This window comes from Phodopus roborovskii, unplaced genomic scaffold (genome assembly GCF_943737965.1).
Source record: "Phodopus roborovskii unplaced genomic scaffold, PHOROB, whole genome shotgun sequence".
Classification (NCBI taxonomy): domain Eukaryota; kingdom Metazoa; phylum Chordata; class Mammalia; order Rodentia; family Cricetidae; genus Phodopus; species Phodopus roborovskii.
The window spans coordinates 18752656-18780411 of NW_026126460.1; the positions used below are offsets into that span (position 1 = coordinate 18752656).

Genomic DNA, 27756 nt, shown 5'->3' on the forward strand with positions numbered 1-27756 from the left:
ACCATTGGAAGGGCTTCTTTAGGGCTAGGACAGTACAATTATAGTGTAGGGGCAGGGCCTGGGATCTTGAAAGGTCTGTGTGGGTCAAAGACCAGCAGAAAAATGAGTTGGTCCCTGAGAACCGGGAGTCATGTTATCCCCAAAGGGAAGAAAGCAAAGCAGTTGCTAGCTTAGGGACCTAAGCAGATACTGAGTCCCTCAGCAGATACTGTACCTCTGTGCCCTTGTAAATAAGACTGTCTTTCTGCACTGCACCTGATTTCTGGAATGTCTACTTTCTTTGTCTCTCCAAATCCTATGACACAGCACTCAGTGACCCACTTTACAGATAAACTAGGTCTCAAGGAGGTCAAGAGCTGTGTTACCTCCTAAGGAGGCATTTTCTTAACGCCCATGCTCAGTGTTTTCCTTGCTATAGGGTGCATGTTCCCCAGATGACCTAATAAATGGAAGCTTGATGTAAACATTGAATAATTATTTTTTTAAAAAAAGGTAAGCAAATTAGCTTATTTCCCAAGCTTTATGGCTTTTATGCTGATGTGGGTTGTCACAGACTGACCTCTCTCTGAGGCCCCAGAGTCAGACTGTAGAGGATGCATCTCAGCCTGCCACTGGTGAGTTCTGCATCTTGCCATTGCCTCCAGAAAGTTGGCATTGTATATCTGTTAGAGTTCCCTTAAAAAGTCCAGAAAGACTCAGGAGGCTGCTTATAAGCAGAACCAAGACTAGAGAACTCACGTCAGGAAATAGCAGGCCCAGGAAAGGCCAAGGGCTCAGAAATGCCCAGGCTGGAGACACCCAGTGTCCTTCCTGATTTATCTAGTGATGGGCTGTGGGCGACAGCAGGTGGCTTTGAAGAAGCCTGACATAAGTGTTTTCATCGACCTCAGTAAAGACAGTTTGCCTTTAGTGTGCAGGGAGGCTCTTGCAGGCCCCCTCGTAAAATTCTTAGAATCATCTTCCCCAGCGGGAGCTGCTTGCTGCACTGACCATCTAGACGTCACAGAGAAGAAACTGTAGGCACGTGAGGCGCCTGCTCACAGGAGAGAGTCCTGCCGGTAAATAGTGAGGGGAGGAGTGGACTAGAGGCAGGTAGAGATAACCAGGGTTCGGCAGATGCAGGATATGGAGAGGAGTGTATCTTCAGAGAACGTTAAACTTGATCCCCAATGAGAATGCTGTTGGCTGGGTCATCACTTTGTTTTGCTGTCCCCTGTCACCTGCAGGCCTTTCTTCGGTGGCTGCCATCTCTGAACCCAGAGAACATCAACGTGGTGGTAACCGGGAAGGGCCGCCTAACAGCTGGCTTGGTCAACATTGTTAGTTTTGATCTTCTTAGCAAGTTGGAAAAGCAGCTAAAAACCCCTTTCAAAGTCGTCATTATTGTAAGTGACTTGGCAGGGTCCTGGGTACTTTGTCTCTTGAGACACTCTGAAGGGCTCCTCCAATTTGGGAATTTGCCCTCATTGAGCCTCTCTGGGTTTTGGGTGGAGGTGGCAATAGAAATCACCACCTATCTTTGGTAGGGAATGACCTATTCTTGAAGCAGGAGGAGTGTTTTCAATGGGTGGAACAAGTCCATTAGAGGGTTTCTAGTCTATCCCTCCTGCATTGGGAGGCCAGGGATGGAGGCCAGCATGTGCGCACCAGACCATTCTGGGTCCCAAGGACTGCATCCTTGTCAGCAAGGGTGTGTGTGCATTGGTACCACTTTGTGAATGTGGTGGCTCAGACATATGTCCAGCAGTCAATAATTGTCTTCCACCTGGTATAAAGACACATCCTGTCCTTGCTAAGAGAAAAGCGTTTTTTACTTGTCTTTAAAGACATCTTTACCTCCTTCCAAGTACTGCCTTCGGCAACTGGCTTGCCTTTTCACTCTTCATACATTTCATGAACACCTGGGCAGACTTGGTGTCCAGCCAGCTGTCAGCATAGAATATGTGGACAAGGTTCCCAAATAAAAATACTCTGGAACTCAGAGCAGGGAAGAAGACGTGGTTGTGGACCCCAGGGGATATTCAGTGTGTTCTGGACATGTGTACAAACAAGAACATGTATTTTATCAAAGCCATTTGGGTAATGAGTCTTTGTGGGAGTCATGTTGGGCTTGGCACACACTCAAGTGTGGCTTTGAATGGATTGCAGCATTCTGATGAAATGGAGTATTGAAAGAAATATTCCAGGATGGTCACTGTGGCTCCAGGATGTAGGGACAATGATGGCCACCTTTCTTGTCCGTGATCTTGTATTAGATGTTTCATATATAACCACTACTCTCCCCTGTGTTCCCAAGCAGTCCTGCCTGTAACTCACTTGAGCTGACAATCCAGGCAGATCCATCCTTTCCCCTTAGTTGCAGAGCTAGCATGCTGGAGACCCATTGACTGGAGCTTTGTGGCATGTGGCTTCAGAATTCATGTGTTTCTGTTCCTGGCTCATCACTTAACCAGCCTTGAGATTCTGGGCAAACTATTTGCCACCAATGTTGGTTTCTCCTCAAATGAAGCAAACAGCCTGTCATTCTGTGGCTTCAATGTAGCAAGGGACCGAGTGGCAGTTCTCAGATTCACATATTGTAGATAAGACTTCTTGTCTCCAGCTGCTGCTTGTGGTTTATTATGGCAATGGTACCTTTTTTACCCATGGTTGAAAGGACCAATTCCCTTTTGTGCCTCACACATTTTCTGCAACTTCTCTTTATAAATAGCTCTCTTATGACTTTCATGAGAACTTAACATGACTCATTGTCATTCATGTAGTAGCCCAGACATCTGGGAGATGCTTTCTGGACATTTGAGAAGTTTCGCAGTCCATTGTCCTCTTGAGGCCTTTTTTTGTTTATCACAGCTGAAATGGAGCAATTTGGGGGAAACATAGATTCTTTCAGGGACAGAGGTAGGATTGCTAGCAGCCCCTGGTACATGAAATACTCATTAGACCTGCTTTGTGGGCTGCCCCTGCATTAGCTTATTTCAGACATAGCAATCTGATACTCTAGGAGCTAGCATTAGATCCATTTTATGGGTAGAGAAACTCGGTACCATAGCTCTGAGCCATTTGGCAAGCAACTGGAATATGCCAACCTAAAAACTTTTTTTTTTTTTTTTTTTTTTTTAGAAAATATAGCAAATTTCGTGTTTGCTTATATGCACAACTATAAAATTTTCAAAAGCCATGTTTTCAACATAAGTGTCCCCAGAGGACAGGAATCCATCCGTTTCTGTGTTTCCACAGTGCTCTGCATACGTGGCTGTGGTGACGTAACTGTCTGGCCTGCTTCCAGGGCATCTGCCATCCTTGCTGCTTTGCCAAGCCTGAGGGCAGGTTCCAGACTGAGAACATGCAGATGTGAGGTGTTTCTCACAAGGTGACAAGCCACCTCTCAGGGTTTTGTCCACTCACATAGCTAGTGGAAGATTGGGGCAAGTATTTACTAGCCCCCTCTTTAGGTGGAAAACTGCCCTAAAGAGACAGTAATTTATCCAGAGCATAATAAAGAAGCTGTCCCAGGCCTGAGTCCTTCCCTAGCCTACTGCTCCATCTCTTGAACAGCAACAGGTTAAGGGAGGCATCCTCATGGCAAATGCCAAGCCAGACTCAAGGTCAGATGAACTGTCTGTGTGTCAAGGACTGCCCTGATTTGCTTATGTGGCTGTTTCTTTCAGGACGAATCACACTTCCTCAAAAACATTAAGACTGCCCGTTGCCGAGCAGCTGTGCCTATCCTAAAGGTAAGTATGGCTGAGAGAGACTTAGGGCCTTAATAGAGCATTTGCTCAGGCATGCAGAGCATCCTGGCCAACCAGATGGCAGCCCAGGCTGATGAGCTAGGGGTGGGTCTCAGTGCTGGCATTAGGCATCTCTTGTTGGGTTCTGTGCTTGCTTACATCCTGCCAAGAACCCATTCCACATGAAGTCCTGTTGAGGGTCACAGACTCAGATGAGGAGAGACTGTCCTCTGGCTTCCCCCCAGCACAAGAAGACCTGTAACAACATGTCACCAAACAGCTCAGGAGAAACTGCATCACTCATAGGCACAGCTGCCAAGGTGTGATGTGTTGTTTAAATGTAAAACCAGGCCAGGGCTGTGGGCATCAGAGAGAATCTCTAGCAAAGCTGAGGCTTACCTGGTTGGCGCAGGTAAGCGGATTAATCCACTTCACACTATCTGAGGCCTGTGGTTAACTGGAAGGTCTGCTATGTACATTTTTTCCCCCTGTGTTCTCAGATCTACACCTGTCCCTGAGCACATGTGCTGGAGTGTATTCTGGCTCCAGGGTGGGTAGCAGTGGGCACGTAGAGCAGAATCAAATCCTCTATACACACTCTGATGCAGTTCTGCTCTTGTCTCTCTTCTATGTCCTAGGCCCCACTTGTCAAGTATGTGACACCATGATGAGTTCTGGAGGCCCCAGCTCTGATAATTGGCTAAATGAGATGCCAGCCAAAAAGCTGAGGTTTTTGTTTATTTTTTGCTTTTTAAAATAAATACATGTTTAAATTTACAAAAATGACACCACAGTAAAATAAACAAAAAAAAAACTTGTCTTCCTCCCATCTTTGGATCCCTGGACTTTGCTGTCCTTCAGAGATAGCCATAGCTATCAGATCAATGTTTTACTTCTGTAAGAGCCTAATTCTAAATGTGTGTTTTCTCCTGCCCTGCAGGGCATTCTACAGCCCATTTGTCACTGTTTCTTTTTCTTCTTTTTCGACACAGTGCTTTGTGTAGCCCAGGCTGGTCTTGAACTCCTGATCTTTGTGCCTCTGCCTCTCTATTGCAGAGATCACAGGTGTGTGCCACCATACCTAACTGCTCCAACCTGTATAGCTTTGGAGTTGACCTTCCTGGGGTGATGAGAGAGCAGGCAATAGACATACCTACTGAAAAGCTGGGGTTGGTTGGGCTATGCACACTGACAGAGGCACACTAGCAGCTTGAGAACTCTATGTATTTATTATATACCACAGAATGAGGAAGCGGGTTTGCCATTTCCACAGGTGTGTGGCACTAGGGTCCTTGACATGGCTGTGCTCATGTCAACAAAACACATTCATTCAGGACTTCATCCATTCTCCACACCTAGTTTTATAACAACCACTGCTTTATACCTATTATTTCCCCCTGTATCATGTATCCTGAGAATCATTCTATGTCATTCCAAATGACTACCTGATTCTTACATATAGTATTCTGTTGTATAAGTCTGTCAAGATGTGTATCCTCTGTTGTGTTTGGATTTGTACCAAAACTGAAGCTTTTGTGTAGAGCCCTGTAGTTTTTTGTTTTTAGACTTATCATGTATACAGTGTTCCAACTGCATGTATGTCTACAGGCCAGAAGAGGGCACCAGATCTCACTATAGATGGTTGTGAGCCACCATGTGGTTTCTGGGAATTAAACTCAGTCAAGATCTTTGGAAGAGCAGTCAGTACTCTTTTTTTTTTTTTTTTTTCAGTATTTTTATTCAAGGACTTACTCACAGGCAGTGTTCCAAGTCATCTTTCTTTCTTTCTTTCTTTTTTTTAAATAAAGGCCTAAACTATGTAATATTGCAAATATGACACTGGCAAAAAAATAAGCATCTGGATAATTTAAACTATTGCTATGCAATCAGTGGTCTTAACCTCTGAGCCATCTCTCCAGCCATTCTTGTATTTTCAAGTTCGTTACAGAATCAGGCTTCAAAGGGAAATTATTGGATTCTAATATTTTGGGGGAAATAGACTGTTCTTCCAAGAAAAAAAATATCCATTGTAGCATTTAATTTTAGTATGTATGGTGTCTTAATATTTACACACAAGCCTTGAAACTCAGAACAGTATAACTTTATACTATTATACTACAATTATACTGTGTGTTGTATTTTCATTATAGCATCTTGGTGTTTTTAATCCATATACCTGTAGTCACAGTCTTGAGTGATCTGAACCAGTGGCATCAAGTTGTAATAGCAGAGAGCATTGATACTTGTGTTAGCATGGAAACTCGGTGTTGTCCTGCATTTGAGTGTTCTGCAGGGCGTCTGGTGGTCAGCTCTGAGGAAACGTCAGAGCTGCCTTCACGGTGTCTGCTTATGAACTAACTGCCTTATCTTCCTCACACCAAACAGAATTCTTTTACATCATCCCTCTGTGTTCTCAGATTCCACTGTCTTTCCTTAGCTGGGGGAGTTGACTACACAGTGTTTAATTTATCATTGATTTAGATCATTTTATACATCTTTATGTTCCTGGGTGTGGGTTTCTCAGAGATAAACCGAGCAGAGCAATTATTTTCTGGTGGGTGCATTTCAAAGGCCTTGTGGATGATTGATCACAGTCTTGGGTCTTGAACAGGGAGCAGGTTACATCACTCTGTCACAGATGAGATGTTGTTTGGACTCCTCTCAAAGCCAGCCTTCTTCTTTTCAGCAGCTTTTCTTTTCCTCTGCTTTTCAGCACCCACCCTCCCTTAGTCCTTCTCCTGTCACTTCAGTCTGGGAAGTGTTTGAGAGAACCATTGACACTTCCCTGGGTGAGTCTGCCACCTGGCCTGGTTTGGCCCAGGCCCCACCCCCAGGCAAACACAGTTGTTGGGAGTGCAATCTGGATGATAGACAGATGTCTCCTATCGAAACTGTTTCCACTTTCTTTTTTTTTTTTAATGTTCTCTTGCCACTTTCCTTAAAATAGACTAATGCCACAAACAGAGATGCTCAGACATCATTCAAGAAGCCCATTGTTATTTTAATGAGCCTGCATTAAACTGTGTAGGGAATCTAGAGAAGATCATGGCTCTGCCATCAGAATGGGATTAGGTATTGGCAGTGGCTGAGAGGGCAAAAGTGCACTTTAAGAAGTATATGTATTGCATGTTTATGAAGAATCCTCTTTCTTCCCATGGCTATACTTTTATTTATTTTTATGACCAGCATATCCATTTGGAAACCTCCCTTCCTCCCTTTGGACATGTACTTCAAGTGATTGCCTTGTATTACTGCCTTTAGCTCAAGGTTGCCATGGTTAACAAGCAGTTTCTAGGTGCTGAGCTCCACAGTGGGGTCTCTTCCAAAGCTGAGGGAATTTTACCTGTAACAGCTGTGAGGACTTGATGTTTGTTGTTTCCCATCTCACTAAGGTGTGATTCTGGGTGTGATCTGTCTGGGTCAGATGTGAGTCAGGGAAATGAAGAACCTGAGTTCCCTGGAGTTGGATCAGCCAGTTGTATTTTTCTCTCCTGCTCACTGCTGAGCAGGCTGCTGCAGACCCAGGCTGAGCATGGTCAGTGCATCTGGGTCTCACCACTTAAAATTCTTAGTAATTACAAAATGAGCTTGAGTCTTGAAATAGAGTGAAGTTAAAAAAGGCATTTCACCCTTAAAAGAAAAAAATCAGCGAGTAGTTGCCTGCTGCACCGTCGTGGAGAGCAGAGTTTGGATCCCAGCTCTGGGTTTTGAGCAGAGTCAGGCAGATCCTTAGAGCTCATCTGCCCCACAGTTCAGCCAAATGGATAAGAGAGTCTGTGCAGCCTGGTGGTGGTGGTACAAGCCTTTAATCCCAGCGCTTGGAAGGCAAAGGCAAGCAGATCTCAGTGAGTGAGTTCGAGGCCAACCTGGTCTACAGGGCAAGTTCCAGGACAGCCAGGGCTTTTAACACAGAGAAACCCTGTCTCAAAAAACAAAACAAATGAGAGAGAGAAAGAGAGAGAGAGAGAGAGAGAGAGAGAGAGAGAGAGAGAGAGAGAGAGAGAGATAGAGATCCTGAGCCAGAAAATAAAGTGAACAGTGATTGAAGAAGACACATGGCATGGACCATTGACCTCCGTGCACACATCCATAACACACACCCACATCAATATATACATATAACATAATATAACACATACAAAAACATTTTAAGACATCGGCTAGAGCAGTGGTTCTCAACCTGTGGGTCGAAACCCCTGGGGGCTGAGCAGTAAATGACCCTTTCTCAGGTGTGGCTTATCAGATAGCCTACATTTCAGACATTTTCATTATGATTCATAACAGTAGCAAAATGTTACAGTTAGGAAGTAGCAACAAAAATGATTTTACGGTTGTGGGTCATCACAATGTAAGGAACTGTATTAAAGGGTTGCAGCATTAAGAAGGTTGAGAACCACCGATCTAGAGGCTATACAAGCTATCTTTTTCATTTACTCTTGATACTAGCAGGGCCATTATGGTAAATTTAACTTGAATATCCGAAATCTGCAGGGAATTCAGGCCTATTGGTTTCTCTCCTGCTTTGTTCCAGTGCTAGATCCCTTATGTTTACTTCATGTTCCCTGCAACACTAACTAGCTTTCTTCTGAATTTTTCTCACCATGTAGTGTACATTGATTGTTTTCTCTACTTTGTGCCAGGCACAAAGTGCTACAGAAAGTAAGTAGGAACAAACCAGTCCTTGATCTCAGGCTTCTCTCAGGGAATAGGACGTAGAGAATGGGTGTGGGTGTGATTTATTAGAATGGCTTACAGGCTGTGGCCCAGCTATTCCAGTATTGGTTGATTGTCTACCAATGGAAGCTCCAGGAATCCAGTAGTTGTTCTGTCTATGAGGCTGGATGTCTCAGCTGGTTCTCAGTATATACCAGAGTCCTGAACAAGTAGGCTCTAATGGTAGTGACAGAATGGATTTGCGAGAGAGTGGCAGCAAGCAGGGAGAGAGAGCAAGCTCTCTTCTTCATCCTTTTTATAGGCTGCCAGCCGAAGGTATGACCCAGATTAAGGTGTCTTTCCACCTCAGAGATCTGGATTAGAAGTGGGTTTTCCCACAGCACATGGTTTAATTAAGATAAAATCCCTCACAGGTGTGCCTGATCATTTGGGTTTTAGTTAATCCCAGATGTAGTCACGTTGACAGCCACGGATAGCCATCACAATCTCAAGAGAATCGCAGTCAAGTGAGGGCCACAGTAAAGATAGATTGGGAGGTGTAAGTGCAGTGACCGGAGCTAGGAATGACAGCTGACATCTAGCTGCTTGCATCAGCAGTGCCGTTTGGGTTTTGCCACACCTGTGGGCTTTTTCTCTGGCTAGAGTGCCCTAACTTAGAAATCACACAGTTCTGGAGTGAGGCCTGTCTTTGCCATCTTTGGTAAAGGAAAGATTCTGAGATGTTCAAAATTAAGAATGGGCTGGAGAGAAGGCTCAGTGGTGAAGAGTGCTTGCTGCTTTTCCAGAATTGTGCTGTTTCCAACTACCTATAACTCCAGCTGCAATGAATCCAGTGACCTTCACACACACATGCACATACACACTGTTAAGATGTATATACTTAAAAGTTGAGAACAGCCAGCAGTGAGAGCCCAGGAAGTGAAAAATGAAGCTATTGTAGCCTGGGGGATTTTGCTGTTCCTAGGGTCCCTGCCTCATTGTGGCCTTTTTGCTATTTTGTATTGAGGAATCTCCCATAGGGGTAGCAGCCCCCATCATTTTCTCCTCACTGTGTTGAGAGCATCTTTGATTATTTTGCCTTTAGGTTGCCAAGAGGGTGATCCTGCTGTCAGGCACGCCAGCCATGTCCCGGCCTGCAGAGCTCTACACACAGATCATTGCTGTCAAGCCAACATTCTTCCCTCAGTTTCACGCCTTTGGACTTCGCTACTGTGATGCCAAGCGGGTATTCATTCAGTCTCTTGTTTCCACAGCCCCCCCACCCATTCTTTTACTTTCACGTTAACACTTTTCTTTCTGCTCCTTGAGAGGCGGGCCAGAAAATCACATGAAAATTTCATTAGAGTACTTTCAAAAGCGAGATGAAATCCGTCCTTCCAAGTTTTAACACTTGTGATTGCTAGTTGTGTCCTCTAGGAAAGGGTCCAGTAGTTACTGCATAGATGTGTAGGGCTGCCTGCCTTTAACTTGAGCTCCTGTTCAAGGCTGGTAGCTGGGGCTGCAGAAGGGAAATCCATGCCAAAAACGGGTCCAGAAAAGGCACTGAGGCAAGTTAGAGGGAAGGGACCAGGCAGAGCCAAGAAAGCAGGTGAATGAGGGTTTCTGGCCTGGGAGGAATTCATCTCTACAAAAAGACCATGGAGAACTTTGGAGCAGGTAGATTAGAGCAGAATTTCACGTTGTCTTGAGAGGGCTTCTCTGTGAACCTGTGCTCCTAAGTGGTGATTCCCAGGGGATAGTGGCTCCTGACCCACAAGTCACCCCTCTGAAGATGACTCCAAACCTGCCGTCTGCACAGCTCCGGTTCCCCGAGGATGGGGGAAGAGAGTACTGCAAACACAAGTGTGATGCAATCAGTATCACTGTTTGTAAATCCTCACCAGTTCAGACCGTAGTAATGTGTTTTGTGATCAAATCACAAATATACCATATACCATAGCCCCTATTTGCATCAGACACTGATACTTTGGAGAAATGGCTGCAGTTACAATCTGTGAGTGAAAAATCTCTGCTATGTGAATTTATGATTGTTTCCCCTATTTTAAGACTGCTATAAAAATAAGATATATTAAAATATTTCCATTTACTCACAAAGTGCATATAGCGTAAACTACAGTGCTCTGCAGAGTTAATGGCAGACTTTTGTTAGGTTGTTGGTAATATAGCTTCTTGGTTGTTGAATGTCTTTAAAAGTAATGTATTTCATTAACACAGTCTGCGACTCACTTTCTCCATGATTGTCTCAAGAGTAGATTGTACATTTCCCGTGTGGTTTTCACTTTGGTCTTATTTGCAAATGATCTGCTTTCTGAAGAGGACTTCCCCCCTGGACTAGCTGAGTCTGTAGATAACACTCAGTGGAAGGACTAAAGGTGGAGCTCATCCTTCCATCTCCAACTGTCCCTTCCTCTGTTCCCAGTGTCTGGCTACTCCTCAGTCTCTGACACCATGAGGCAATCATCCTCAAGTTCCGTTTATTCTCCTTCTCCATCACTTTCCTCACCTCAACAAAACATGGGTGTAGGCAGTGTCGGGTTCTTCCTCTTGACCTTTGTTCCACCGAGCCCAGTGCATGGGACCTTGTGAGAATGTGGTTATTTCAGTTTAAAATCTTTGGCATTATTCAATTTTAACCTACAAGGTTAAGAGCTAAAAATATTAAACTTGGGGCAAGTTATCCAAATTAATTATGGAATTCACATCTTCCTACGATTGTTCTAAAGCGTAACCCAGAGGCAAGCTGTTTCCCCCTCTGCTGTTTCCCCTCTGCACTAGGACCTCCCTAGAGAAAGCACCCTGTGCCGAGCTCATTTGACACCCAGTGACTATCTAGAGGCATTTGCTAAGAACTTCCCCCGAATTTGCTTTTTTTTTTTTTTTTTAAAGAAAAAAATAACACCAGACCAATTTCTCTCTCCAGCTTTGATCATTTCTTTCTCCTCTCAATTTAGCAGACACTTACTCTGTCTCCAGCATTATGCTAGGTATTTTGACTTCTAAAGTTAGCAAGCCCAGCTCCCACCTCAGGCGGCTCATGGTTCAGGGGAAGGTGAGGCAGGAAAGTAGTAACTGAGTTGTGAATATGCCGAGGCAGAGGCCCTGTGTTCTCTGGTGTTCTGCATAGAAATCAGTCCTATTTCCTGTAAGAGTACCTGGGAAGGGTAGGATATAACTGATGATTGGTTGATTGATATGTGATCAGTTGAGTGCTGTGGTGGGTTCAAACCCAAGGCCTTACATATGCCAGGAAATGCTCTACTCCCATTCATTTACCAGATTTTTATTTTAGTCTCTAACACCTTCTATAGCTATAGAAGAGGGAGTAGAATCTGAGCTCTCAGCCTACCAGCAGCTCCAGAGGACCTTGGATCCCAAAGCTTTGATCTGGTTTCAGCCAGACCAGCACAAACCTATGTTCTGGGCTTTGAACCCATACATCAGTCACTTAAGTTGATGGAAATGTTAATTTCAAACTGTGGGCTGCTGTGACATGGGTGTTTGGTTTATCTCATGCCTGGCTTTTCCCACATCCTTTCTATCCTCATCTCTCTCCGTTGGTGTTCATTCAGTCTTGTAAAGCTGCTTGGAGCTGTGCAAACACAGTGGGGTAATAGGAAAACTATGCTGGAGCTCCGAGGCTAACAGACATCCTGTCTTTCTGCAGCTCCCTTGGGGCTGGGACTACTCAGGCTCCTCCAACCTGGGCGAGCTGAAACTGCTGCTGGAGGAGGCAATCATGCTGAGGCGACTCAAATCTGATGTCCTTTCCCAGCTTCCAGCCAAGCAGCGCAAGATGGTGTTGGTCAACCCTGGTCGGATCAGCACCAGGGCCAAAGCGGCCCTGGATGCAGCAGCCAAAGAAATGACCAAGAACAAAACTGTGAGTGGGACCAGGAAATGGGTGCCTCCACAGTGTCCTTCTCAAAGCTGCTCTGTGCATGTGGTCCTAGGTCTCCGAATATGACTTTCCATCGTCTTTTCTACCTCCCTGAGCAAGAAGACCCAACCCATTTCACTCCTCGCTTGACCTAGGGGTGTGTGTGTGTGTGTGTGTGTGTGTGTGTGTGTGTGTGTGTGGAATTTGTATTTATAGAGAGTGGAAAGAGGCTCACCATGCAGCTCTCCTGCCCTGTAACTTAGAGCTGCATACACAATGGTCTGCTGGCTGACTCTTACTTCATGCTCTCCTTCAGTGTCATACTGTAGGAAGTATATGAAGATCTCTACACCGGCTCTGTCTGTCTTTTGGGATATAGCCTTTTACTTTTCAGTAGCAAGAAAATAAACAACCATTGGCAATTTTGATATCATCACAAAGCTTTGTCTGGACCCCATACACCCCCAAACAAAGGCAGTGAGTCACCGCTGCTATATCAGCCTCTAAGAAGTGACAGAATACGCAAAAACAACAAGATAAAATGTACAGTATTTTCAGTGTGATGGTGGGAGGAGCAAGACTGATCAGTAACTTAAGAAATTGGCTAGGATAGAGGCGGCCCTGGCAAGTTGTCATACTGTTTTTAATGTGTGCTTAACTACATGTAATAACTGAGTACCCTGAGAAAGGGGGGTATACCCTGTGGTCGTTTCCATTGACGTGGACATGGATCATGTTCATTTTATTGCGATGCTACTGGTTTTGGTTTTTCTCTAGAGACAGGGTCTTACTTGTAGCCCAGGCTAGTCTCCAACTTAGAATCCTCCTGCCTCTGTGTCCTGACAGCTGAGATTGCAGGTGTATGCCACCCTACACCTGCAGTGCTCTTAAGTTATGTGTTGGTAGCACAAGAGGCTCTGTTATTGAAAATCAATCTTGGTGGTCTTTTGCTGGTTTCTACAAATAAAATTCAGTGAATAGAAACTTTATAAATTTTAAGCATTGTTTTATAGCGGGATGGGGGCTGTGCAGTGGATTTCACCCAGAGCCTTGCTCGTGCTCAGTGTGTGCTTTACCACTGAGCTGACCCCAGCCCAAAACTTGCTTTCTAGACAGGATCTCACTCTGTAGGTGGAACTCAGAGATCCATCTGCTTCTGCCTCGTAGGTGTTCCTCATACTGCCTGAACAAGGGCAGCAAATACAATGTTAATGGGGAGACAGGCATGCAGTGGTTTTAGATTCAAAGATATAGTTATGGTTTTGGTTTTGCTAGTATGGTGGTGTTTTGTTGTATGTGTGAATGGTGTAAGGCTGTTAGTGTTCTTGCTAGTATCTATCTGGTCTGCCTTTGTAACTAGCTTGAGAGCAACTGGTAAAGAAACAGAGAGAGAGAGAGAGAGACTGAAAGTTTGACTTTATATCAAATAAAATAATATTGTATGAGTAAAATTTAAGATAAGCCATGACAATTAGGAATGTTGGGTATTTCATAACTTTCAGTAGCCATACAAATCCCTTACCTTTGAGGGGTTATTTTAATGTTTCAGTAAGTAGATACTGTGGAGTTCTCATTCCCTTTCGGAGATTATGAAAATGAGGTCGGAGCTCAATAAAGTTCTTCCAACATCCACCCCAGAGCCCAGAACTTTTTCAGTCTAGCACCTGAGAACTGCTGTCCACTTCCCTGCAGTCCGATGCAAATGAAATGCTTACTTCATTCGGGAAGCAGAACCAGCTGTGAAACCCTGAGTCAATTAGGGTACACAGAACCAAGTTTTCATGGTTTCAGTCAAATAAGGAGGCTGGTGGCTCTGCAGAAGCACCGCTGTTACCTCTGTTCTCGGCCCAGGTACCTCTCTGTGCCAGCAGGCCCTGCCGGCTTGTCTGCCAAGGGCTGGTTTTAGTTCTTTCCCATCTCTCCATCTAGAAGACATTATTGTAACCTTTGAGTATAAAAGTGAAGGCCAAGCAGCCAATTTATAAACTCTGTTATCATGAAAGCCTTTCTCATTTTTCAGCTGGAAATGTTTCCTCAAAGACTGAGGGAAACTGGCCGTAACGGCCTTTGTCTAAAGCTGGTTTCTGATCAGCAAAGCAAGAAAATTAAACAGGTCCATGCAGAGTCCCCGTGACAGCATCCTTCCTTGCCATTCATATTTCCAGCATAGGAAAGAAATCTGAGGACCCCAGTGCATCTATTTTAATAAGAGTCTAGGAGTCAAGGAACATAGGGTACAAGTTGTTTAAAAACCCCTTGCCCACAGCTAGAAGAGAGGCAAGACCGTTAATGGATAGTGTCATGCCTACTCAGTTTGGAAAATTTTTCCTTTTTAAAGATAAAACGATTGACTTCTCCCACATTAAAATATATCAAGGCTGGGAATGTAGGTCAGTGATGGAGTACTTGCCTAGCATGTACATGTCTCTGGGTTTGATCTCAAGTTTTACAAAAAAGAAAAAGAAAATACAGTAGATGTCAATAATAGATGTGACATCTATTGAATACTTGTGACTTTCTGGGCATGGTGCTTTATATGTATTGGCTACTGAATTCCAAGCCTAGATATTTGAGCTCCCTAGAATCACTATAATTTCTACTTCTGCTATTTGGTAGAATATCTAAAATATATTTAATGTATGTGTATATATTCCCATACATATACATATACTTTAAAAACACATACACACACACACACATTTCTTTATGCCTGTACATGGACATTCTATATAAAATATATTTTATATGCCTACACATAACATTCTGTATAAAATATATTTGTATATAACTAGATATAAATGTATATGTAATAAGCAATGTTTTGTTTTTTTAATTTATTAGATTTATTTATTCTTCTCATATATATGAGTGTTTTGCCTGTATGTATCTGTATGCATACAGTGTATGCCTGTATCTGTGTAGCGTATGTGTATTTGATGCCCAAAGGGATCAGAAGAGAACATTGGATGCACTGGAACTGGAGTTACAGATGGTTGTGAGCCATCATGTGGGTGCTGGGTCCTCTGCATGAGCAACAAGTGCTCTGAACTGTGGAGCCAGTGCTCCATCCTTGCCACCACCGCTTATTACTTCATTCTATATGTGTGGATGATTTGTCTACATTATGATTTTGTAGTACGTGTGAGCCTTGTGCCTGTAGAGGCTAGAAGGGGTGTCAGATTCCCTGGGACTGGAGTTCAGATTCATGTGAGTGCTGGGAATTGAACCCGGGTCATACGGGAGAGGAGCCAGCACTCTTAACCACTGAGCCATCTCTCCAGCCTAACATGTATTTTAAAAAGAAGAATTGGAGGACTTGTACAAACAGTTGAGTAATAGTTTTGAAATATTCTAGAATAGAGTGGTTGCTAAAATGGGACAAGTTCAGAGTATTTCCAGTTGGGTCAGTTAATTCCTGAGCACTGACAGTAGGCTTTTAAAGCCTCGTCTTCTCTCTCTATAGAAACAGCAGCAGAAAGAAGCCCTCATTGTCTTCTTCAACAGAACAGCAGAAGCTAAAATCCCCTGCGTCATGTAAGTAATCACCTTTTGATAGCTTTCATGCTTAACAGCAATGGTTATGGGATGGGATAGGTGGATGGCTCAGTGAGTATAGTGCTTGCCACACAAGCATGAGAACCTGAGTTTGGATCCCCAGCAGCCACATAGAAAGCCAGGGCCATGTCACACAGCTGTAACCCCAGCTGTGGGGCAACAAAGATAGACAGATTTTGCTGTCCAGCCAGCATAGCCCATTCAGTGATCTCCAGGTTCAGTAGGAGACTTTTAGACTGAGGTCACTAGGGAGACTAAGAAAGATGCCTGATGTTGCCCTCTGACCTCCAGGCACACAGGTGTGCATCACTGCAGTTGGAACTTGAGGCCTAACAATGTGCACTTTGCCTGATTTTTTTTTTTTTTTAATTGCTTGACATTCACGTGGTGTTGGTGGGATAATGGCCCATGTGATTCATTCATAGTGAAAGCAAATTTCAAGTGAACCACGTCATGCCACACTGGCTATGAGACTGAGATCTGTATATAAAGAGAGAGAGGAACCTGTTTGGTCTTTTCTCTTATCCCCCAGGTCCTCTGGCCAACCCATCTGTCCCCAGATTGTCTTATATGCTGCCGAGTGATGGATGACAAGGGGACACTTCTTTGCCCCTGTCCCTACACACCCAGGTTGTGTGGTTTTCTTCAGTTATTAGGCCCACAACCATTCATTTCCCCTAGAATCTGACACATACCATGAAACAGATCCACATTTATTTGTTGGTTGCTATTGGTTTTGCTTTGTTTTTTGAAATGCCAGAGCTCAAACTCAGAGCCCTATACAGAGTAGGCAAGCACACTACATGGACATGCACCCCAAGCTTAAGTCCAGCCATCTTGCTACCTCATAAACTTGGCCCATGCCTTGTCAAGATCCTACCCACAATGTGTAGTGCTTTATTGTTTCTAAACAATTTTTACCTCAATGTATTTCTCACTTACAGCCTTTTTGTGGGATCTGGCCCTGTTTTTAAAGTGTTGATACTGAGCACATCTCATGGGAGTCTAGACCCCCAGTCACACACGTCTAATGAGTAGAAATTAGATTGTAAATTGTAAAAACAGTTTCCCCTGCTGGCTGCTTCTCCCCCCTTTTTGCTGCTGCTTGTTTTCTTTTTAATAGGCATCTTTCAGTGAACAGACAGCAGTGTTGTAGCAGGCAAATGTGTCCATTCTGGTAATGAAAGGAGAAACTTGAAATGAGCAGGGCAGCTAAGCTGTGTCAGATGTGGAAGGGAAATGCCGTTAGAAAAATTGGGGCCAGAGGTTTTTATGAGCTGACCAAGTTGATTTTGTAACCCTGTGGTTTTTTAGAGCTGTGGAAATAAACTTTAACTTATCATGGCAAATTTTATGTCTCTCAGAATAATTAGATTCTGTTAATTCAGTGGTTACAGATTGAAGTCTAATTTGATACTTTGGTCAGTTGTAATTTTGTTTAAAATAATTCTTAGATGTTTACAGGAAAAATCCACTTACCTTTCTAGACCTGCCTGTATCATAGAAGATGTTGAGATCTGTCCATCCCAAAGAAGGCATTATCTACTCTGCCTAGACAAGCCTCTATCTAGGGATGATCACAGGCTGGGTGAGGGCTCTTATGTCCCAAGAAGTAAGCAATACTTATCTGTACAGCTCACCTCTGCCTTTAAGACCCAAGGCTTGTAGATAAAAATTGGAAGTTAAGTTAAACACACACATACACACACACACACACACACACACACACACACACACGCACACATGCACACACGCTTACACATTCTCACATACACACAGTTGGGGCTGGAAAGATGGCCCAGTGATTAAGAGCACCCATAAGACTCCTCACAGTTGTCTGTAACTCTGTTTCCAGGGGGATCTGATTCCATCCTCTGGCCTCTGTGGGCCCTGCACACACAGTGAACATATATACATGTAGGCAAACACTCACACACATTAAATAAATAAACAATTATTTAAAATTAAATTTTAAAAGCACACAGTGGATAAAGGTAAATGAATGGGAGACCAAGCAAAGCAAGTGGGATCCTCCCCACCGTGCGCTCCCTCATCTGGGAAAAGACCTCCATCAGCACTGATAGAATCGTGGCTCTTTCATCTGTGGCCTCTGTAGAAGGGAGGTGGAGAGTCCCCCTTAAGTGTCATCTCTGTTTTATCCCTTACAGGGGTTTGTGTCAAGAATCCTTTACCTACTTCAGTTTGTACTGAAAACAGATGAAATTGATAGTAGCAACTAACATGAAAGTTGATTAAATTAGTAATTTACATGACAGGAATCCCACATGGTAACATACAAGAGTCACATAGAGCTCTTACTTACAGACAATTCAGTTTGTGTATGTAGGATGGCTAAAGTGTGTAAAACTTTTTATGTGTGTCAGAGGATGGTTTTTCTCCTTTTGCTCTGTTCATGACATGGTATGAGTAAAGGGGGGAAAGGCTGGCTCTCAGAAAAGGGAGAGAATGGGAAGGAGCGGGCAGGTACCTTGTAGGCTCTTGAAGTCACTTTTTGGTACTAACTGCAGTCGTATGTTCAATCTACTTTGTTATCATTGCCAAATACAGTGAATATATCCTGGACCTTTTGGAGAGTGGACGAGAGAAGTTTCTAGTGTTTGCACACCATAAGGTGGTTCTGGATGCTGTTGTAAAGGAGCTTGAGAGGAAGGTAAGTCCCCTCTGAAGTTTAGGGTGGGGTCTTGACTTCTGCTATGTGTTCTGCACAGCTCTGGGTCAGGACTAAGCAAAGGAAGTGAGGCCATGGTTTCTAGAACATTGTGAATGCCTTTTGAGGAGTTGTCACTTGGGGAACCACAGAATTCCCACATGTGGCATTCTGACACCCTCCCTGAGGTAAGCAGGAGTCTTGTTTTAATTAAAGAGTGTCTCCAGGGACACTTTTCCATGCTCTGCATCCGTAAAAACAACTAACCTGCAAGGGAACGGCAAAGTGTTTGTGTGAGTGTCCTTATTGCTATCCAGGCAGTGCCAGGCTTTTCAGTACCGTTTGTTGGATCTTGATAAAGTGAACAAAAGCTGTCGGAGGGAGTCCCAAGGATGTTCATTAAAATGAAACACACTGCAATCTCACCCCGTTCACGTTTGCTTTAGTTTAGGATCATAAATTTCTTTACCTTCCTTCCTTACCTGCACTTCCGATGTTTAACGGATAGAGAATAAAACACAACACCTGTGGATCTCCCACTCAAGCTGAAGAAGGGAAGTTTCACTATATTTATTTCAAGACTTGGGGATTTTTTTGTTTTATTTTTAAAATTTGTTTAAAAATTTGTGGGTGCTGGTGGAAGTTAAAATAGTCCCTGGAGCCTGGAGTTGCTGGCAGTTGTGAACAGCACAACGTGGGAGCTGGGAACTGAACTCTGCTCCTCTGCAAGAGCAGTAACATGGTCTTAACCATTGTGCCATCCCTCCAGCCTCTTGTAATCAGATTCTGTTCCTCTCCTCCTCAGAGGCCCTGTCTTGAATTTAGTGCATGTCTCTATTCATCAGGGCTCTCTGGAGTAACAGAACTTAGAGAATGAGATCTTGATTAAAGGTGTATCTTCCCACCTCAGAGATCCAGATTAAAAGTGGGTCTTTCCATCTTAAATGATTTAATTAAGAAAAAATATCCCCCGGCCAGGTGGTGGTGGTGCATGCCTTTTGATCCCAGCACTCGGAGGGCAGAGGCAAGCGGATCTCTGTGAGTTCAAGGCCAGCCTGTATACAAGAGCTAGTTCCAGGGCAGCTTCCAAAGCCACATTTGGGTTTTAATACCAGATGTACTCAAGTTGACAACTAAGAATAGCCAGCACAATGTACTTCTCTTAAATTTGGTTTCTTTATATTTAATGAATTCGCATCAGTAGTAGCCCAGTGTACGTATCTAGCGTTCCTGTGTTGCTCAGCATTGCTTCTGAGATTTCTCCATATGGTGTGACATGTAGTTTGGTGCATAGTGCATTCCCTACTGCAGAGTAGTGTTGGACTGCATGGCTCTCCGCCTGCTGCTGATGCACACTGCACTTTGAAGATGTGTCCCTGTGTGTACAGTGTGTGTACGTGCCTTTTGTGTGACTGAACATGGTCTTCCACAGTCATAGGATAAGCTTGTCTGCAATTCAGCTGGATTGCTGTTTGAGATAGCTGCTCAGTTTTATAATCCCGCTGAGGAACCCTTGCTGCCCTGCAGTCTTCATACATACTTCATACATATCCATCCATTAGATGCTTATGTTTTTACTTTTGCCAGCCCAGTAAATGAACTCTGGTTTTGTTCTTGATTCCAGTTGCATTCCTCTGACTACCAGGAAAATAGGTCTCCTTCCTGGTGTGTAGGAGTTAGTTTGGCTCAGTCTGGGAGGATTCTATTTGCACTCATTTTGGCCTACTTCTCTGTTGGATGTCTTTTTCTTATCGACTGAGAAAATTCTTTGTTTTTGTTTGGGAGGTGGGGGTCAAGGATTCTCTGCTGCTTTGGAGCCTGTCCTGGTACTCATTTGATAGACCAAGCTGGCCTCCAACTCACATATGTCTTCTTGTCTCTGCCTCCCAAGTGCTGGGATTAAAGGGGCGTGCCACCACTGCCCAACCTGAGAAAATTCTTTATAAATTCTGCATATTAATCATTTACCAGTTACCTTTTCTTTTCACTGTATTAACTTTATTTTGAATAAAAGATTTAACTTATCTTTTTAGGTTCATGTCAAGTTTATTTGTGTTTAGTTTTGGGGGTGCTGTTGGAGTTTTTTGTTTGTTTTTGGCATAGGGCTTCTCTGTGTAGCCCTGACTATCTTGGAACTCACTTGGAAATCTGTAAACCAGGCTGGCCTCAAATTGCCACCTGCCTCCCAAGTTCTGGGATCAAATGCATGTGCCACCACTACCTGGCTATGGTTTATGCTTGTGTGTGTGTGTGTGTGTGTGTGTGTGTGTGTGTGTGTGTGTGTGTGTGACTAACTTAAGAAATTTTTCATTAAATAAGGCTACCAATGTTTTTCTCTTGGAGTTTTTAATCTGGAAGTTGCAAAAGTAGACCTTGAACCTTCTTGGGTTTGATCCTTGCATACAAAACTGGTTAGGAGTAGGTTGAAATAGCTAAATCTGTACTTTCTAGAGGAGCCTCTTAGGTTTTCAGGAAACCCAAAATAATTGATTGCAAAACTATTAGCATGTATAACAGTTTAGTATAGTACTTAGATTTCAAATAAGTAAATGAAAATACATAATTTTTAAAAATACACGGGCCAGGGCTGAAAGTGCTTGCTCTGCTATTGAAAATGCTCGACCCCTGAGCCACATTCCTAGCCCTAGTCCCCCTCTGCACTTTTTAAAAATTTGTACAGTGTCAGTCTGAGTTTACCAGATAGGTCTTGATCTTGTGATCAAGCCTTGATCTTGTGTCTCAGCCTTCCAAACAGCTGGGTTACAGATGTGCACAACTAGGTGCAACTCAACTGAATTTTGTTTTTAAAGGGAGCCTTAGCTGGTATCCTAAGGACATCTCAGAGAATAAGCAGCAGTATGGAAGGCAACTCTGAAAATGGACAGCACTATTGGAAGACTTGACCCTGAATATTGGTTGTCACAATATATAATGTACAAGTCCTTAACTCTGAATCTTATAATCCAACAGTTGGAAAACATACAATCAAGGAGTCATTTAGTTTATTCAGTAAATAACCTTTGGGTAACTCTCTTCTGTGAAATTGAGACAAGGAGAGGAATTAAATGAATTTTTACTGTATTAAACTTGTGGGTGTTGGCTTTTTCCTTTCGTGTGTGGTCCTGGGATCAAGCAGCAAGCAGCTTTACCCACTGAACTATCTAATCATGAAAACTAAAATACTTCTATATACAAAATAAAAATGGGAATAAGAAGAAAATCCAGTATAAGGGAATATGCTAGCAGCATGCTGTATGACATAAAAAGAAGTTATCTACAAAAACGACCCTGGTTCCTAGTGGAAATGTAAAAGTAACAGCAAAGGCTATTTAATAAAATTGAATTCCAACAGTAATTGAGTTAGTAAAACAGAGGATGTATGCTTTTCTTTTATTTTCTTGAGACAAGCTCGTGCTTTGTATTTTATGAGTTCCAGGTCAGCCTGGTCTACAGAGCTAGTTCTAGGACAGCCAAGGCTACATAGAGAAACCCTTTCTGGAAAGAACCAAGAAATCAGGTGGTATCCTGGTGGTAATGATACTCTTAACACTTTTACAAGAGGCCACTGCATGGGAAACTCAGTCCCATGTACAGAAGGTCTGTCTGTACCGTTTCTTATAACAGTATGTGATTATACGATTATATCAGTCCAACCTTCAATTTTATAAAAGGAGAGACAACCTTGAAGGCAGAGGGTTGAGTAGGGTAGTGGTTCTGTCTGTGGGCCCTACCTAGAGCTGCTGTCTGTGCAGCCCCTGAATACGGTTGCGGCTCACCTTAGTTTCCCCCATTGTCTCACAGAAAGTTCAGAACATCCGAATTGACGGCTCCACCCCGTCAGCAGACCGTGAGGATCTGTGCCAGCAGTTCCAGCTGTCCAAAGGGCACACAGTGGCAGTGCTGTCCATCACTGCCGCCAATATGGGCCTCACCTTCTCCTCAGCTGATCTGGTGGTGTTTGCTGAGCTCTTTTGGAACCCAGGGGTAAGGAGTCTGCCCTTGACTGGAATCCTCCTGGCTGTATTCACTGCTGAAAAATACAAGGTCCATAAATGAATGTAGAAGACATGTTCTTGGGGTTGGGGAGATAGTGGTTAAGAACACTTCCAGAGGACTTGGGTTCAATTCCCTACACCCAAATGGTGGCTCATAACCATCTGTAACTCCAGTCCGAAGCTGACTATCCTGGCCAGGTATACATGCAGTGCACACGCATGCAGGCAAATAATTCATGCACATAAAGATACACTTTTTAAAAACATGATGTGCTCAGTAAGTGTTTCCTGTCGCCGGGTCCTATCTGTAAATCAGGGTCCTGGTTTGAGGTGTAATGGGGCTTACCAGCATATGAACACATCCACCCCTAGTCACCACGCAGGACCCTTTTCTTGGATGTGATAGATCTAGATATTTGGAAGATAATTTAGATTAATTTTTATGTGTCTGATGATTTTGCTTACATGTATGTCAGTGCACCACATGCGTGCCTGGTACCTTTGGAGGTCAGAGGGGGGCATCGCACCCCCCTGTCCCCCTGGAACTGAGGTTTAGATGGCTGTGAGCCACCAGGTCCTCTGTAAGAGCAAATGCTCTTAACCGCTGAACCATCTCTGCAGCCCCTGGAAGATAATTGCCCAGAGATAAGAAATGGGACGGGCCATGTTTCTGTCATTTCCCCTCCTCACACAGAAACCAGGTCCTGAGGTTTGCTTGAGTCCCTCTCAGTTTTTCAAGAGATAGGGAAATGCTTTAGAGAGGAAGTAATGGGGCTCGATGGCGCAATGCCCTTGCTGTGATGGGATGGGCTTCCTAAGGCCTTTCCGTAACTGTTTTGTTCCCTGGGCACAGGTGCTGATCCAGGCTGAGGACCGCGTGCACCGCATTGGACAGACAAACTCTGTGGGCATTCACTACCTGGTGGCAAAAGGCACAGCAGATGACTACCTTTGGTAGGCCTGGGTGGGTGGCCTGGATGAGGAGATGAACTGAGAGACTCAGAGTCTGTGGCTTCTCTGCTCCTTTAGTACTTACACTTCTGCTGAGACCAATTAGTGATGCTTCCTGCTTCCCATGCCCACGTTTAGCCTTCATCACTAGCATTCTTTGGAGACTTGCAGGGTATAGGGAAAAACCAGTAAGAATAAAGGGTGGTGATGCTTCTCACTGGTCCAAGAAGGAGAGGAACCTAGACTTTAGATGTTCAGTGTAAGAAACAATCCTGTTAGGATTGGGACAGTGTTCTTTCCTCTTTTGTGATATGTGATTTAATGGTCACCTCTTTCAAGGCTGGACTTGGAGAAAGTGGCTTATTCTGAACCCTGTAGTGCTCCATGGCAGAACTGCAGTCCCATGTTTGTTTGTTATGGTATGGAGGATTGAGCATAGGAGCAAGTTCTTTACCTCTAAGCTTGATCACCCAATCCCTTTTTTAGTTTTCATTTTGAGACAGGGTCTCACTAAATTGCCCAAGCTAGCCTTGAAGTTCTCTTTTGCCCAGGAAAGTCTTGAACTTTTGATTCTTTAGCCTTGTACTCTTTTCTGTGTAGTTTTGGAGCCTGTCTTGGAACTCGTTTTGTAGACTAGGCTGACCTCAAACTCACAGAGATCTGCCTGCCTCTGCCTCTGAGTGCATTGCTTAAAGGCGTGCACTACCACTGCCCAGCTTAGCGTCTGATTCTTGCAGGGCTCAGATAACAGGTCTGCACTACCAGGCTCACAGGTCACATTTCAACCCTGGGAGTTGTGTCTATCATCTGAGTAAATTCCCCAGGTTCTTTCTCAATCCCTTCCCCTCTTCCTAATGTGAAGTTCCTCAATTACCCCATTAGCGTCCACCCTCTGTGTCTGTGTGTTCAGCCCTGCGCCTGCGGTGCCTGACCCTGCCATGCAGACCTATCAGTCTACTGTGTTGGTAAGGGATTGGCCACTGGGCAGCAAACCCACAGTATTAATTCAATGAAGCAGGATTTACTTCCTAGACATCTTGCGCTAGAGAGAATTTTGAACCTGGTGTTATGAACACAGATTAGACTGTTGAGACAGGGCAAGTATTTCAGGAAAGACTGTGAGATGCAAAAATGTGTAATAGTTACCACATCACAGTTCTGTAAGAATGAAGGGGCCTCATGTAACCAGTCTTCCGGTTCTGGATAGGTTGTTTTCACTGCATCTCATTTCTCCCCCACAGGCCTCTGATTCAAGAGAAGATTAAAGTTCTGGGGGAAGCAGGGCTTTCTGAGACCAATTTCTCAGAAATGACGGAAGCTACTGATTATCTCTACAAGGTAACACTAGCGCACAACTCCTCATCACTATATACAACGAGGCAGTGAGCTGGCTGCTGAGCTCTTGGGTTCACAAGGGGGAGGTGTCAGACACTTCTGGGGTGTCCTTCAGCCCTGGAGCTGGAAAGGAAGGGCAGGCCTTTAGTCATTCTGTTCATCTGCGTCTGTCCCTTATGAGGAAGTGCTGGTAGTAACCCCTGCTGCTTCTCCAAGTCCAAGGCCGAGCTGCCATCTCTTTCATCAGGCCATGAGAAAAAGGGAAAACTCATGGCAACTGCTAAGTTGTTTCCGTAAGTATGATAGCAATACCAGCCATACAACAGGGTCACCACAGAACTGTCCGAGCATAGTCTTAGGGCATGTGAAGTCAGCCCATGATATAGAAGTCTTTCCACCTCAACCCACTATTCCTTCTGCAGCATCAGCTCTCGTAAAAAGCTGGCTAGAGACCAGAGAACATCCTCCCATGACTCTATCAAAGGTGCCAAAAGGAGGCTTCTTGGCCCTGGAGAAGATGGAACCATCATGCCTTGCTGTGGTCTCATGGCTTGGTCCTGGAAAATCTTAACTGGGGTGACTAGGGAATGGAGAAAGGACAGATACATAGACCACATACAGAAAAGCTGGGTCAGGTGGGTCGTGCTCACTCCACCAGAAGCAGTACCTGCTACAAAACAAGGCAGAACCTCATGGTGTGTATTGTACACATCGTGAGAAGAGGGTTAGCTAGTATCGGCAGAAGGCTTATGTGAGGAACAGTCCCAGACTACACTGAGCCTGAAGGAGGGAGCTGCAGCTGTTAGTTTTTGCACCCAGTGGTCGTTGTTTGTAAGTACTAGTTAGGTTGAAACCTAATTGCAGAGAGCTAGAAAGCCAGGAAAGCAACATTAGACTTGAGGTGGGCTTGGGAGAGCTCATGACATAACAAAGGGAATTGTTGAAGGAATCCTGGGAATAAAACTCAGGTTGAGACAGAAATGCAGTTGAGCTGTTGAAGTCTTCAAATATACCAAGAGCTGTGCTGTGGCTCAAGTTATGAGTAACTTGAAGGGCTGGAGAGACAGCTCAGTGATTAAGACGGCTTACTGCTCTTCCAGAAGACCAGAGTTCAGTTCCCAGCATTACACTGAATATCTCACAACTGCTTATAACTCCAGCTAAGAAAAAGTGATGGCAGGTATAAACCTGTTGAGCTAAAGACAGGCACTCTGGCACTTTCAAGCAGAGATTATGAAAATACTGGTAGATTTGTAAAGTGGGGTGAGAGGCTATATTGGGGATATAGGAATAAGCTGAGCATATATTGTTACATTTATTCGTCACTGTGTCTGTCTGTCCCCATCCATGTGCATGGGCCATGGCACACCTGTTGACATCAGAGAACAAATCACAGGAATTGGATCTCGCCTTCCATCATGTATAGTTTCCACATAACAGGCCTTTTTACAAGCATTTTTACACATGGAGCCTTCTATCTCCCTGGCTCAGCATTTGATTTTAAATAGTTTTATGGATCTGTGGATTTACATGATAGTGTTAGAAATGTACTCCCGGATCCTGAGATGGTCAGAATTAAGAGTTTAGACTCAGGAGAGCTGAGTAAAGGGAGATGATCAGCCTGTTACATGTCTGGGCCTGGCCTCAACATTCAGCATTGCCAACAATGGACAGATATAGTTGGCATGCATTTTGATCATCTGTTCATCTGTAGCTTTAGTTTGTTTGGGTTTTTTTTGTTGTTGTTGTTGTTTGTTTTTTGTTTTTCATTTTGTTTTGTTTTTTTGAGACAGGGTTTCTCTGTTGCTTTGGAGCCTGTCCTGGAACTAGCTCTGTAGACCAGGCTGGCTTTGAACTCACAAAGATTCACCTGCCTCTGCCTCCCGAGTGCTGCAATCAAAGGTGTGTGCCACCAGCACCTGGCTGATCATCTGTAGCTTTAACGTCAGACACCAGGGCCAGTCTCCTCTCTGAAAATGAGGAATAATACATCATGAAAGATAAATTATAGTTTAACTTTCATTTAGAAAGAAGAAGTCAGAGTACTGGAGCTACTGTAATATTGAAGTGTGGATATGGAAAATTAGAAAGGAAAGGAAAAACATTCCCAACATAAATCTTACTGTGAGAACAGCCTCTTTCCTGCACCCGCCTTTTCTGTTTGTCTCCAGCCAGTGAGCAGCAGAGAAGACATGGGGAAGGTGGGCCTCTCTTCAGGTTGTTGGTTTACTGATGAGCACCTGTAGTTCCCTGGTTAAATAAAATGCACCAGCTCAGTGTGGCCATAAGGGTCAACACTAGGACTGGCTTCTTCCTTTTACATTTTCTGCTCTTTTTCTAATAAAGGACCCAAAGCAGAAGACAATCTATGACCTAGTCCAGCAGTCCTTTGAAGAAGACGGAAATGATATGGAATTCCTGGAAGCAGCAGAGTCCTTTGACCCAGGAAGTACTTCAGGAACCTCTGGAAGTAGTTCCCAGGATCTGGGAGACCTCTTGGATGATAACACTTTGACAGACAGTCCTCCACAGAAAAGGAGATTTGAATTTTTTGATAATTGGGACAGCTTTACTTTTCCCTTTTAAAAAGGTCAAGGGGAAGAAAAAAAAAAGGAAAGGAAGCATTCAAAAATCATGAGACTCATTGAAATAAAGTATTTTGTTTAAAAGCCTGTATTTCTTTTGTCGTGCGGTAGAAGAGTCCAAAGCCAGTAGATACCAGCATTTGCCTTTCTATATTCCTAGACAGGCCTTCTTGGAGGCTTAGTTTCTTTAATTGCCTTAATTAATTCTGAATCAAAAAAGGAGACCGTGGCTTATAGTGTTGTGGGGTATTCACCAGAGAAGACTGCTTGAACGTGGCCAATAGGAAGTCCTTATTGCCAGCCAGCAATGACACTGGGTGCTCCCAGTGTGGCCCTGAGCCTTTCTGGGGATGAGATTTTTTAAGCACAAAATCCATATTCTGGG

At 43.9% G+C, this 27756-nt stretch overlaps 1 protein-coding gene across 1 annotated transcript in view; it reads left to right on the forward strand.

Annotated features, from left to right (window-relative positions):
- Smarcal1 (SWI/SNF related, matrix associated, actin dependent regulator of chromatin, subfamily a like 1) overlaps positions 1 to 27455 on the forward strand; it is a 41597-nt gene extending 14142 nt beyond the window's left edge. The window contains exons 8-17 of the mRNA XM_051190439.1: positions 1227 to 1385; positions 3669 to 3734; positions 9490 to 9630; positions 12070 to 12285; positions 15746 to 15816; positions 18406 to 18508; positions 22307 to 22489; positions 23354 to 23454; positions 24693 to 24789; positions 27133 to 27455. Coding sequence (XP_051046396.1) covers positions 1227 to 1385; positions 3669 to 3734; positions 9490 to 9630; positions 12070 to 12285; positions 15746 to 15816; positions 18406 to 18508; positions 22307 to 22489; positions 23354 to 23454; positions 24693 to 24789; positions 27133 to 27372 — 1377 coding nt within the window. The 3' untranslated portion in view covers positions 27373 to 27455. The remainder of the gene's footprint in view (positions 1 to 1226; positions 1386 to 3668; positions 3735 to 9489; positions 9631 to 12069; positions 12286 to 15745; positions 15817 to 18405; positions 18509 to 22306; positions 22490 to 23353; positions 23455 to 24692; positions 24790 to 27132) is intronic.
- The last annotated feature ends 301 nt before the right edge of the window (positions 27456 to 27756 follow it).